This window comes from Lagopus muta, chromosome 1 (genome assembly GCF_023343835.1).
Source record: "Lagopus muta isolate bLagMut1 chromosome 1, bLagMut1 primary, whole genome shotgun sequence".
Taxonomy (NCBI): Eukaryota; Metazoa; Chordata; class Aves; order Galliformes; family Phasianidae; genus Lagopus; species Lagopus muta.
In genome coordinates, this window is record NC_064433.1 from 2,810,564 (window position 1) to 2,824,274 (window position 13,711).

A 13,711-nucleotide genomic window follows, 5' to 3' on the forward strand; every position below is an offset into this window, starting at 1 on the left:
TGCTGCATGCAAGCGATGTGAGCGGGAAGGGGACCAGCAGGAGAGGTGAAGGGACTGGGAGCAGCTCTAGGCAGGCAGCAGGGAGCATGCAGATCCTAACAGAAAGAATCTGCACCCCATGCAGCTAAGATCTGGCATAGCACTGCATGCATTTGGTGCAAGTATTTGCGTGCAAGCAGCATGAGGGCTTGGTGTTCATCAGCTGCTTAGCTCACAGGAGAGTTTCCAAGTGTGTGTGATGGAGTCTGGTCTTCTTGACGTCCTGTCCAGGGGGTGGCAGAGGGGATCCAGGAGGAGTCTAGTTGTTGGTTTGGATCGGGTTGTAGATCAGGACTCCTGCTGATTTGGAATTTCAGTCCTTGTTCATTGTTTGAGCATTTTTTCAAGAAGCAGAAATGTGACATGTTGAGGATACCTCCACTTCAGAAGCAGTCATTTAAACAATTATAAGAAGAAATTACTATGGAGTAGGTTGCCCAGAAAATCTGTGGGTATCACATCCCTGGAGCAGTTCAAGGTCGGGTTGAATGGGGCTTTGGACAAACTGCTGGCAAAGTGGATCATGTAATTCCAGTGTCCCTTATGGCATGGGCGTTGGAAATAGGTGATCTTTAAGGTTATTTCCAACCAAGTCCTTTTATTAAATTAAACGCAGAAACTACAGACAAGGCAGAAATCTTTCCCCTTGTTCATGTAGGCTGTTCAAGCATGGCAATAGAAGGGAGTGCTGCTCAAAGGAAGTATCAGGCATTATTTGGGGCCGTGGGTTTCATTTCAGCAGATGAGAGTTTCATTTCTAGCTCTGAGTTGGCTTGGGCGCATTCACATTTCTGTGCCTCTGCATCTCTCAAATCCTCTTATGATTTGGCTAAGCACTTTCTGTTAATAGGTGCTTGTACAGTACCTGGAGCTGTGGTCTCAGTGGGGGCTGTTCATAAGTCTCTGAGCATTTGCAGATTGGATGCTTTGCTTTTGTGAGAAGCCATCGCTTGCACTGACTTAAACTGGTGAAGAAGATGGAAGGACTGTATGCGGTTTGTTCTGTTGTTTTTCTGGCTACCTTTTATCACCTCTGAGACTTTCTATTCCATCATCCTCCAGCTAGTGGAGGAAAAGGATAACTTCTGCATTCACTTTTAGCAGATTTTATGGAGGTAGATTTGCAGAAAATCTGTCCTGATACAGGGCAACTGTATCATATCTCTGTTGAGACTGGGAACCAGACCACAACAAACTGATGAATGATGGATAAAGTCCTCTCTGTGAGTGTTCATCTTCCATCAATACACACATTTTTTCACTTTGGGTCTTAGGATATAGCCTCTCCAACCATGAGATATATTTGTGTAATTTCTTGGAGCAAGTGAGGGGAATTTGTTTGAATGTAGATGTGAGAAGCATCTGATACTCAGTACAACATGTTATTCATACCAGCTGGGCAGTTCATCTTTGTAATGCAAGATTATTTATCCCACAGGACAAAGTGATCTCAGAATGCAACAGGGTAATATTCATCTGTCCCCTTGAAATAACATCAAGAACAGCTTATGTTGTTTTGATAGCTTGAGTCAGTGCAATGCCATTGCAAAGCCTCAAGTGACTATAGGAATTTCTGGCTATCTGGACATCTGTTAGGACTGCTGGTGATCTAGTGACACTCTGAAATTGGAGGGAAAAATTGTTACCAGAGAGGAAAGACAGTTCCCCTTCAGTCTTTGCAAAGGGTGATGGGTGGCCTGTCTCTCAAGAAGGAATTTTTTGCTTTTCTTCATTGCAGTATCATCTGCATTCACTGATTTGGAATGTGAGCTTCTGGGACCTGGCCAAGGGGAAACATTGTCAGGATGTTGAAGCCACAGATAAGAAGTAATGCTGGACTGTGGCTCCTGCCTTGACTGGGACATCCAAGAGGCTGAGCCCAGAACTTCTTTCCCCTGTCTTGTCTTTGCACATTGTCCATTTGCTTTGGCTTGGATGTTATCTCATGCTGTCACAGATCTCAGTGAGGAGGAGGGTGATAAGAGCCATGATATCACTGTCCTGACATTGTGCAAGCCAGGGTATTATGATTCTCTGGACTTCTGTCCTGGTATCCAAAGGAAGCAGGATCGCATCAACATGGTCTGTGTGTGTTCATCCAGTGCATCTGTTACTCAGTCTCCTCTGTTGACTTCTGAACTCATTCATTTGCAGCCTACTTGGGCCAAAGATTTGAGCTTTCAAAGATATTAAGTTCCTACAAATTTTGTAAAATATGGGAAAGTTAAAAAAGAGAGTTTCCCTTCTTTCTTATGAAAAAGCACTATAGTTTGTGCTCAACACTTTAACTAGACAGCAGAAATCCCCTTATGAGAGTGCTGCCATGTGACTTGTTGTTTCAGAAGGAGCATTGGTTGGTTCTTTCATGCAAAAATCATTTGTGGGCAGAAATGTATAGAAAACCTAGTTTTGTTAAATGACATGTTGATGTCATCAGTAGTCATGTAGATGACCAGTAAGGAGTGCTATTGTAATGCTGACACTTTAGACACTCGTTAGTATGGTGGTGCAGAGTATGAATATGCAGTGCTTTGTTATGCATAAAAGATCTTTAGAACCTCAGACATAAGTCCTTACAGAAGGACAGAAGAAGTCCCGCTAGATAGAAGGATGCAGTTTTGTACAATATAAATAAAGAAGGTAGACATGTGTGCTTTGTAAGCTGATTGTGCGCAGCTGTTCTCTGCCCCATGCTTTCCGTGGCTTTGCACAATACAGTTTTACCATGTGTGATATCTTAAAAGGACTGGCTTACCTAGGTAGGGTTTTTATTTCACAAGTGTCACCCTCCTCAGTGCACACACTCATACTTCATTACGTTACTACATTACGATTTCAAAACCAAGCATTTGTCACTCGGGAAACACCAGAACAGAGATTGCTTCCACATCTCTCTCCTTTGAGCAGATGTACCTGATGACACCTAAACACCTACTTTTATTTTCTCCGGTCCACACTCTCCATCCAATGACCAGAAGGTTCCTGCTCTCCTGATCATCGCTTTTCCTTCTTAATATGTGTCAAAAAGACAAAAAGCTGAAGAAAAGCTAACGTTGTGTCTCTATTTAAAAAGGATTAATGCAGAGCTTTGCTAATTATGGCAGGCTGACCTTGATCCTGGTGAAATAATGGACCAGCTGAGAAGGGCTCTATTAATGAAGTATTAAAGGAGGGTAAAATCATTAATGCTGATCAGCAGAGATGTGTGGACTGACTTCAGAGGCAGAATTGTGTTAGGTCAGGATCCAGCTCTCAGAAGACTTGGGCCACTTCTCAACACGGCCTGCATGGCCTTGGGGCATCACTTTGCTCCCAATCAATGGGATTCAGCAGTGAGCCACATGAAAGGAGATTGGTTATCTTCATTTAACTCTGTATCTGTTCTTTGGTGGCCAACTTCAGTCATTGCTCACTAGCTTTCACAGCACTGAAACCAGGGATCTAAGAGGCAATGGCAGATGAGCGAATTTGATCTGATGGTAGTCCTCTATTTAGCAGTGATGTCTATGCAAGTCACCACTGAGGTGTGTAGCTGCTAGAGTGGGCAGAGCTTAAACAGGGCCACATCTCTCCCACAGACTGAGCTGCAGCTTCCAAATCAGCCACCTTTTCCCAAGCACCAGAATCACTTGCAGTATCTGACAAAAGAAAGCTGTTTTTTGATCCTGACTGCATGGAAGACTCTTAACTAGAAAGTAACCACTAGAAGTGACAGCTATGCAAGGACTCAATTACCCCTTTGTTGTCTCTGCAGATGTTTAGACTTTCCATAAATCCTGTTACTTTCTCCTCATCAGCTGCCTTTAAAGTTCTGAGCATTTTCTCCCTGTGTTATTACTTTTGCTGTGCCAATAAATAAGTACACCATCAATCAAACTAACAGCACTGTAAACTTAAGAAGTGAAGATAAAATATATGGTGCATTAAAAAATTCTTTGACTGGGTAAGCTTTTTGTAGCTGGTTTGATTGCTGCTGGTGCCGATGTAAATTTGGGGGAAATATGTCCAGAAATTTATGAAGCTTGGAGTCCTGCCTGCAAAACATTGACCTGATTCCACTTTATAACCTAATAACGTTCCCCAGCACTGTTCGTGTAAATTTTAAATATAATTTTATGATGCTAGGAATTAGTGGTGTAATAATGTAAACACAACATGGACTATAACTCACCCCTTTGCTCCTGTAATGCCAGGCCTGTGGCTGCTTTGTTCTCCAAATTACCGTGGGCCTGGGAAGTTGTGTGAGGGTTTAAAAGTGATTCATCCTTGGAACCAACTTGTCATCCAAAGCTCTCTGCAGCAGTGCAGGGCAGCTGATAAAGGAGTGACTGATTTTGCTTGGGCAGCTCTGACCCAGGGCGACTGTATCAAGGTGCAAGAGAGAAATTCAGGCAACATATTGCAGGCAGTCCCTGCTGCCTCTCATATGGCAATGTGATGTTTTCCTGCTTTTTATCCAGGAGAAATCTGATTACTCCAAAATCAATGGCAAAAGGTCTGTGTATACGATTTCTTTCATTTTTTCCTATTTCTTTTCATTCCTTTCCTTTCTCTTTCCTTATTGTTGTTGTTCATTGGTTCGGTTTTGATTTTTGTAAATGATTTTTAATCTAATCTAAGAAACGGGGCGTCCAGATGCTGTGGCCTAGATGTTTTTATAAAGAACCAATCTGTGTCTCTCAAATCTTACCTTACTAGATTGATTACAGTACAGAGTGGGCGGGTGAAAAAGCCATTGCGTTGCATCTTAGTAGAGCAGATGGATTAAAAAAATAATTATTATTTACATAATACATGAGTAAATAACAATCTGAGTATCATTTGTTGTGGGATCCAAAAGGTCTTGAGGGAGGAATAAACAGTTCTCACTTAGATCATGTGATAATGTTGGATATTTGGAAAAAAAAATCTCTTCAGAAAGCGTGGTGAGGCATTGGCACAGGGTGCCCAGGAAGGTGGTGGAGTCACTGTCCTTGACGGCATTCAAGAAAAGGGTAGATGAGGCATTGAGGGACATGGTTAGTGGGCATGGTGGGGATGAATTGATGGTTGGACTTGATGAGTCTTGGTGGTCTTTCCAACATTACTGATTCTGTGATTTTATGTTTCTTTTGGGCAAGATGGCTCAGACAAGCACAGAGATGGCAATTATGAACAAAGGATGTATAAAGGAAAGTTTTATTAACAAAACAAACAAAACAACAGCAACAACAACAAAATGACACTGAGGATGAAGAACTGGAAATTGATATCAGGAGAGAAGTGAGCTAAATGTAGTGAGTTTTAAAGTGAAGGAACTGATGCCGGATATCTAGATCTGGATAATGAGAATTCTCTTTTGGGCCAAAAGAAAAAAAAAGAATGAAAAATAGTTTTGAAGAGTTGGTTTTCTCAGCAAACATGCCTACAGAGCACTCAGCAAAAGATGGGCTCTAGTTTCCTTCTGTAGAAAGTGGAGATCCTCTCAATGCCACCAGTGATCGTGAGGGAGCAATATGAAGCAAAAATATGAAAGCTTCCCTCATGTAGATGCTCTGGATGAATCATACAATCATAGAATCAACGAAGTTGGAAACGACCTCCACCATCATCCAGAACAACCATCCACCTACCACCAATATTTCCCGAGTAAACCATGTCTCTTAGTATAACATATAATGTTTCTTGAACACAAGAAGTGCACAGGAGAAGACACATTAACTGAGAGCCTAGTGAAGGGCACAGGCTGCTAATAGATGGATAGATCATTGTGAAACCCTTGTTTCCCTATAGGATGTCTGCATTTCATAGAATTATAAAATGGCTTGGGTTGGAAGAGATCTCAAGGATCATCAAGTTCCAACCCCCGTGCCACAGGCAGGGTTGCCAACCCCTAGATCATGTGCTTGATTAGGTTGTCCAGGGCCCCATCCAGCCTGGCCTTAAACACCTCCAGGGATGGGGCATCCACAGCCTCTCCTGTTCCAGCATCTCACCTGGAACACCAGCATCACTCACTCTCTCAGTAAAAATCTTCTCCCTGACATGAGAAAATAAATCTAGAAAATGGAAAATGCTTTGGTGAGATCTGGGCTCATGGTACTGGCCATAAATAGCAATACTAGAACTGTACTTAATAATTTTAGGAGCGACCCCATGCAATATCACATGATCTACATGTTTCATAGCTGGGAAACAATAACTCAGTATTTCTGATCCGTCTCCAGTTTTGACTGTGAGATAACATGATGAGATTCCCAAGAAATCATAACTAGACATGTATGGGGCATTATAAAGGAAGCAAAGCAATTAGCTCAGGGCTAAGACCACACAGCCTCTGAGAGATTTCATCCCACTCTTCAGCAGAGTCTTCTTGAGTGCATCTCTGGATGCATTCAGGGCCAGGCTGGATGTGGCTCTGGGCAGCCTGGTCTGGTGGTTGGCGACCCTGCACACAGCAGGGGTGTTGCAACTAGATGATCATTGTGGTCCTTTTCAACCCAGGCGATTCTATGATTCACAATGACACTTCACTGGGGACTCACTCAGGTACAGCAGTGATGAGGGCTGTAACACTTATATGAGAGAGAAGGAGACGGGAGGCTCTCATATTGCTGAGACTTCGTTACTTCTGCTACAGCAAAACACATTTGCAGGCATTCTATGAGGAGTTATAAATAAGGAAAATTAAACTAGCAACAATCCAATGAGTGCAGCTCATTTCTTGTGGTGTTTTCACTACAAAAGCTCTCTGACTTGATAACTGGCAAAATTTGGTGATTTGAGGAGTGCATCACTGCTGATATGAGTAATTGGCAAGAGTGGAGGATATTATTTTTAAAGGGTTGACTCATTTGGAAGCATTTAAGGAATAGAATGAAGCGACACACACAAAATTAATCAACAAGAGTCAGCTTTCACATATGCCCTGCTACAGATTAAACTGGATTTTAGCTCCTCTGGAATCTGAACCAACTCCCCTCATAGGGGAAGGCTTAATTTATTATATCCCAAAGACAAATGGCATAGAATTGCGCCTTTCCTTTATACAGTAGTTGATAATGGGTGCTTTTACTTCCCATCCATGATGTAAAAAAATGCTCTTCCAGCATAGGTGATGCACACTGCAGAGAAAGGACAAAGAGAAATTGATCAAAATTGGCAAGGACCCTTCTGCTTGCTTCCTGCAGCAGGGTCATCTCCGAGCAGGTTGATGTTGTACCCTCACATTTATAATCCTGAGCAGGCACCCAGAGCTGACTGGGCAGGGCTTGTCACAGGCTACAAAATGAGTTGTGTTTGAATTTGAACCCGGAGCCTAGTCCAAGTTCTTAGCTTTTATGCAGCACATCACCTAATGAAATTGCCTTTTTCCCCCCGTTTCAATTAGAAAGAACATTAGGTCAATCAGATAAAGCCACATTGGGAGGATTTCCTCTTTATGGCGCTTGCCTCTTCAATTATCTATAATGAACTTCCTCACAGCACTGCAAAGCTTTTTATATGCAAACGAATCCTGTTTTGGGGCTGCCACAATCACTGCTTGTTAATGAACTTGAAACAAGTGTTATCGGAAAGGTTACAGCACCAGTGGTGGGGGGAATGGGATAAAGCTAAACAAGAAAGACCAGCCTGCAGAGCTGGGATTGGCCTGCAGGTAACATAGTTGACTATCTTCAACCCCCGTCCTCCAGTCCCCTTCAAAGGCTTTTCTGTTTGACAGACATCAGGCAAAATGCCCACTCTTGGGACATGGCTGCTCAGCAGCAGATAGGGCTTTCCCATCCTCCTGTCCCACTGATTCACTCTGCCAATGCGTCTCTGTCTCTCAACCACTCTAGCTGGGGGAAGAAAATAATGAAAAAGATGGTGCCAAGGTCTGTTCTTATGCCCAAAGAGAGAAAGGGAACTAATTTGTAGACCCTGGAACATGTTGGATAGGCAGGATTGTGCAAGAGAAAATGTGTGGAAGATATAAGGTCCCAAAAGGTATTTACGTATGGTGTCAGGTGGAGTGATCACAACTGGACATCTCACACTTACTTTAACATAGCCCAGACCACTGGGGTGGTCTTTCCCCTGTCCTCTGGGGTGTTACTGGGCTATATCACACAGGGTTAGGTTATGCCTCACTTCCTAAAGCTGAATAGCTACTTAACCCTGCAGCTAACCTACATAAATGCCTTGATAGGATAAGAGCATTGAACCCAAGGCTAGAAGGACTTTCTACACTGTCCACCATTGTCCTCCTGTTAAGAGAAACACTTCAAGTTCAACTGTTGTGTCTCAGCATTAGCAGTTCCCTGGGAATATTTTGTCATGGCACAGGACAACAGCAAGAGCAGGGAGTGTTGGAACAAGGTGTAGCTCCTCAGGGATTCCTGAGTGTCTCACCAAGCCTCCTTCTCCACTGCTTCTGTCTTGTGTCTTGTGATGGAGCACAAAGTTAGTGAAATGCTGCACAACACCAGAGCTCCAAGACAACAGAGAAACACTGTGTTAGAACTCATCACTGTGCAACCAGATCCAAGATAATTCACTTTCATTATGCTCCAGTGACTGTGTGCTGGGCTGTCCGTGTTCTGATGTTAGCCTGGGCAAGGCAAATTGAGATCCATCAGCAGTTGTCAAGTACTTACACCATTAGCATCCACCAGTAAGCAAAGATAAGAAATCAGGTTGCCCTAGAGCTCTTAAATCCCCGGTAGCAAAGACAGACAGACACTCTTTGGGCACTGAGGAAGGCTTCCAGACTTCATTACAGCTGTGTGCTGGGTGGATGCTGGATTTTCTTCCTGCCCCTGGCCATGGATCAGCTCACACCCACAGTGTGATGATTGATATCTCTTGTAATTCTGTTTCTGGTTGGTCTAAGTGCAGATGTTACACGTCTAATCCATTTCTTTATCTTCCTAAGCTGTTTGCTTCAGTAAAATGTTTCCACCATCTGCTCTAACAAGCTCCCAGGCTCTCATAAGCCATAAATTCCATTTCCAAGTCCTTAAATTCCTTTTCTTATTCTTCAGCCCTGGATCAGTATTTGTATCTTCTTGTTGTCCACTGTCACAACTACAGGTTAAGCATGTATCTGTTTAGGTAGAAGTTCTCCCTGTCTCTGCTTGTACCAACTGAATCTGACTAGGGTTGCTCTTGGGATGGCGACTATTTAAGGAATCCCATTTTACATAAAAATGACTTGGATTAGCAAGAAAAACACTGTAGTAATTTCCCAAAGGATTGATAGCTTCCAGTGGTCTAATGATGCCATGAAGAAGCAGTACTTTGCTGCTATAACTAAAGCTGTGCAAATTCATCTCACTTTGAATACGGCTTTCTCCATCACAGATTTGGGTGCCCAGCCTGCTACATGGCTGAGTTAACCACATCCAGCAAGCACTGAGCCTTTTTGGAAACAATTGCAAATCTTTCCTGAAGATCTTCACACATATTAAGTAAGAACTGTTTCTTGGGAAAATAATATAGGTATTATTTTATATATAATAATTATTCTGTCCCTTTCTAAGCCAAATCAAATTATCTTTTAAATAGCCCAGACTCTGGTTTACAGTGTCATGCTTGAGCTAGCTGGATCTGTGCCTTTTGCACAATGGCACACTGGTTTTTTTTGGTGGAGGCAGGGAGTTTTGCTGTGATTTTGTGATTTCTTCACTTCTTGTGCCATGGCATCGTGACCAGGCAAAGTCCCTGAAGAGGGCAGAACTGCTTTTCTACTAACTCATTAATGGAGCAGGCATTAAGAAGCACCAGAAGTAGCATTCTTGGGTCATGACAGTCAAGGGTCTCCAGTGAGAAAAAGGAGATGGGAAAAGTCTGTAAAAGCACTCCTTCCTCAGGTGTTTATCTGAGCCTTCTCAGTAATACCTCACGAACCCTTTGTAATAGGCTGATATGGAGGGAGGCGCAACAGCTTTGTAAAAGTGAGAAGACTGAGGACTCCACACAGGTTTGGGAAAATCATGTGTTGACTTATTGCGTGGTATTCTTTCTCCCCAGGACTGCCCACAGCTGCTGCAGGCCGAGAAGATCCTGGTGCCAGTGGAAGTGATCAAACCGATCACGCTGAAAGCCAAAAACCTGCCCCAGCCACAGTCTGGCCAGCGAGGCTACGAATGCATCTTGAACATCCAGGGCAATGAGCAGCGGGTGCCCGCCTTGAGGTTCAACAGCTCCAGCGTGCAGTGCCAGAACACTTCGGTGAGCAAGCCCTGCTGCCTGTGGCATGTCTGGGAGGGCAAAGGAGGACCATGAATGCTGAAACCTTGTCTGTCTTCCCATATACCCAATTCCAGCTAAAGTCAGGGGAAGATTGGTTGGTAGATTGCAAACTACCTCTTTTGCTCCTTAAGTTTGGCTTGCGTTAACGAACAGTAGTGCTTCATCCTTGGATATCCCAGCATTTGGCCATGCTGGAGCTCCTTAGCCACAACCAATATACATTATCTCATGGTTAAACTGCCCATATCCTGACGGTGGCACATCCTTATCTGTATTCAAGATGGTTTCTGAAGGGACAAATGTTAAAGTCAACACTGGTAATTAATGTTATTAAATGAGAAAATTGGTGATAGCCCATAAAAATCCACATAAACAGTTGAACAGGCACCAGCAATGGGTCCAAGATAAGTTTGAGCCAAACCTTCCCCACCCACTGATCCATCCCATGACCTCTGGTTAATCCCTTTAACACCTCCATTTCCCTATCTGCAGTGCAGAGCCACTAAATCTCTTCGCCAGAGCCCTCTGTGAGTCACAGTGGTGCTGTCACTACAGAAATATCAGTCCTTGGGGCAAACACTGGCATTGCTGCCAGGAGCTGTGAGTGTGTGTGATGGTGGTCTCCTAACACTGCTTCTCCAGAGGTTTCTCCATCAGATTCATGTCTCCTAGATGTGCATTTGAGTCATTCTCATTGCTATTACGAGATGATTTATTAGCCAAAGAGCTAATTACAGGCTTTAGCCACTTCACTGCAGCTCTGCCACTCCATGCTGGGCAGGGTTTGTTAAAATCCATCACAACATATTCTGCTGCATTAAGCAGCGTGCTGAAGATTACAGGCAGTTCACACATTTCATGATCTGTTGCAAAAAACACTGTTCCCAGTGACGTTGTCATATTTGCTCTTTTTTCCCTCTCCTCCCTGATTGTCATTATTGTTTAGTGGCCTGTGAGCATCCAGATTTGAGTTTCCACAGAAATGAAGGGGTTGAGAAATTGAGAAGGCTTTGCACTTTCTTAAAAAACAATTTTTTTTTCAAAACAGTGAAACCCTGTAGCTGAAGGAAGATTGTATAGACCTGAGAAGAAGTCAGTAGTATAGACCTGTTCAAAAAGTCAGTGCAGCCACCCTTCAGAGTCATTAATTATCTGGCATAAACAGGGTGATTTTAAGTATAATTGGGCTAAGTGAGAGACTGACTGCCTCAACAATCCTAGAGAGTCTCTTTCAGCCTCCTAGTTTGTGTTATTCAATAATTTAACTTGATTTTGAGACATAATGGTGACCGTTCTCATACTACCTGCACGCTTCAAGAGGCTGCTGGTACCTTGGACCAGAGAATTTGGATTCACTGAATTCCTGGATGTATTTGCTAATGGGATGCCAGAGTGCTGTAACAACATTGTGTTGATTTTTGCATTTGTTTTGCTGCCAGAGCACTCTACTCCTGAGCTGTGCAGCGTGGCAGGACAGAATGTCACACCTATGTCAAAGCAGTCTATGACCTCTCTGATGAACATTGCCTGTAGTATTCCTGTCCCTTGTTAGATGATGTCTCAGGTGGGCTTCTGTCTTGTCAATGGGGATAATCTTATTTTGGACTAAACTCATCTCTTTATTCTCCTGCATCATCCGTCTTCTTCTCTCTTTCTCCCTTTTCTTCTTTCTTTTCCCTTCTTTTCCCCTTTCTGTTTTCCCCTCTGCTTTCTCCTTCTTCTTTCTCCTCTCCTCTCCTCTCCTCTCCTCTCCTCTCCTCTCCTCTCCTCTCCTCTCCTCTCCTCTCCTCTCCTCTCCTCTCCTCTCCTCTCCTCTCCTCTCCTCTCCTCTCCTCTCCTCTCCTCTCCTTTTGTAAATGTAATTTGATTTCTCTGACTCAACTGTCTCTTTACTCCCTGAGAAATGTTTTATTGCTGCTCTGAATTTCCTAGACAGTAAAAAAAAAAAGAGAGATGGAAGGGAGAACCAGACAAAAGAAAGAAACATTCAAACAGGCACACACACACCAAAAAAAAAAAAAAAAAAAAGAGGAATAGTAAAGCCCCAGCTCTGTTTGAGCAGGTAGCCAAGGACACAGACAATAGAGAAGGAGTACTGTGGGTATGTCTCCATCATGATTATTTTCCTTCCTGCCAAAATTAGCATTCAGTCTGGAGCCACTGTGCTGCAGCGAGCCTCTGCTCTGAGGGTCACCTGGCTTTAGAAGCAGACGTATGAGCTTGTTTGCAAATTGAATCAGCCCCCTTCAACAGAGCTTTTTAGTCAGCAGAGTTGCTAGATGAGAACTGAACGTAGCACCTGCATTGCAGGCTTGGAGAAGGTCCAAAGCAGGGTGGGTGGATATGTTGTGATGTTGTGTCCCTGAAGGGATGCTATCCTGCCAGCAGATCTTTCTTTTGGAGATGCATGCTAGACTAAGCAATCATTCTTGGCTTGTTTTCCTTCATAAGACTCAAATCTATCCCCTCCCATCACACAGTAGGCACCAATGAGCTCAAATTCAGCTTTTGCAGAATATCTTCTGCAAAATTCAAGAGATTTCCTCCTGGGAGCAGGAAAAAAACCTTTATTTTTGCTCTTGACTGCCTGCTCCCTCAGGACCTAAACCAGGGTAGCAAAGATCAGAACCACATCCTTCCATCTTATGCAGAAGCTTTTCCAAGTGGCTCCAAGCTCAATTAAGAGGTGTTTTAAAGATACCCAGGTGGGACCAGCCTATCTGATGGTCTGTCGGTAACGTCATATTCAGCACTGATGGTGCCTAGATGCTTGGTCCAGTCAATAGCCAGCTCTGTATCTTTCCCTGTCTTTCCCAGAGATGTTTCATTTGATAACAGCAGTAAGTCACTGCAGACAGCATGCTTCGGGACAATTATTGTTCTTGTCAAGTGGTTTGAGCCTCTCAGCTCTGGGCTTTGTCCTCTATCACACCACCCAAGGCACACAATTATCACTCAGTGAGACCCTGCCTGCCATTCCTTATTGCACTTATGATAGCTCTGCCAATGTCTGGACACAGAGTGATGGGAGGAAATGAAAAGGAGGAGAGCTAAGGAGGCATATAAATAAGTAAGTAAAAATGTCAGCAGAAATGGCTGGAACTGCTAGATCTATCAGGTCAGAGAACAGTCTCCCCAATGGGAAGCACTAGTAGACTCAGCACTTACAATCAGTCCAATACAGTCAGCAAATTTCAGTGTAAGAAACAGGGAGATTGGTGAGAGATGACCTGCCTGACCATGCCATGATCACTGCTGTTACCAGCTTCAGTGATCTAAGCGTACATGCTTGCTTTGTGTGAGCCTGTCCCTTGTCTGGTCTTGGCACTTACAAGCAGCACAGGCTGATTTCTAGCAGTGGAATCCCTGCTGATGCTTTGCCCCATAGCCCTTCACAGGTCTGTGTGCTGTGAGACCCAAGGTGGTGCAGCTCAAAATGCTGCATATCTCAGGAGTA

At 43.6% G+C, this 13,711-nt stretch overlaps 1 protein-coding gene across 5 annotated transcripts in view; it reads left to right on the forward strand.

Annotated features, from left to right (window-relative positions):
* The window catches only part of PLXNA4 (plexin A4), a 446,249-nt gene that overhangs the window by 348,671 nt on the left and 83,867 nt on the right, over window positions 1-13,711 (forward strand). For 4 of the 5 annotated variants that reach the window (XM_048959145.1, XM_048956708.1, XM_048958372.1 and 1 more), the window contains exon 10: window positions 10,033-10,233. In XM_048959145.1, coding sequence (XP_048815102.1) covers window positions 10,033-10,233 — 201 coding nt within the window. Of the gene's footprint in view, window positions 1-1,777; window positions 4,077-10,032; window positions 10,234-13,711 lie in introns of those variants that run through there. The other variant, XM_048960813.1, reaches the window with a different exon arrangement.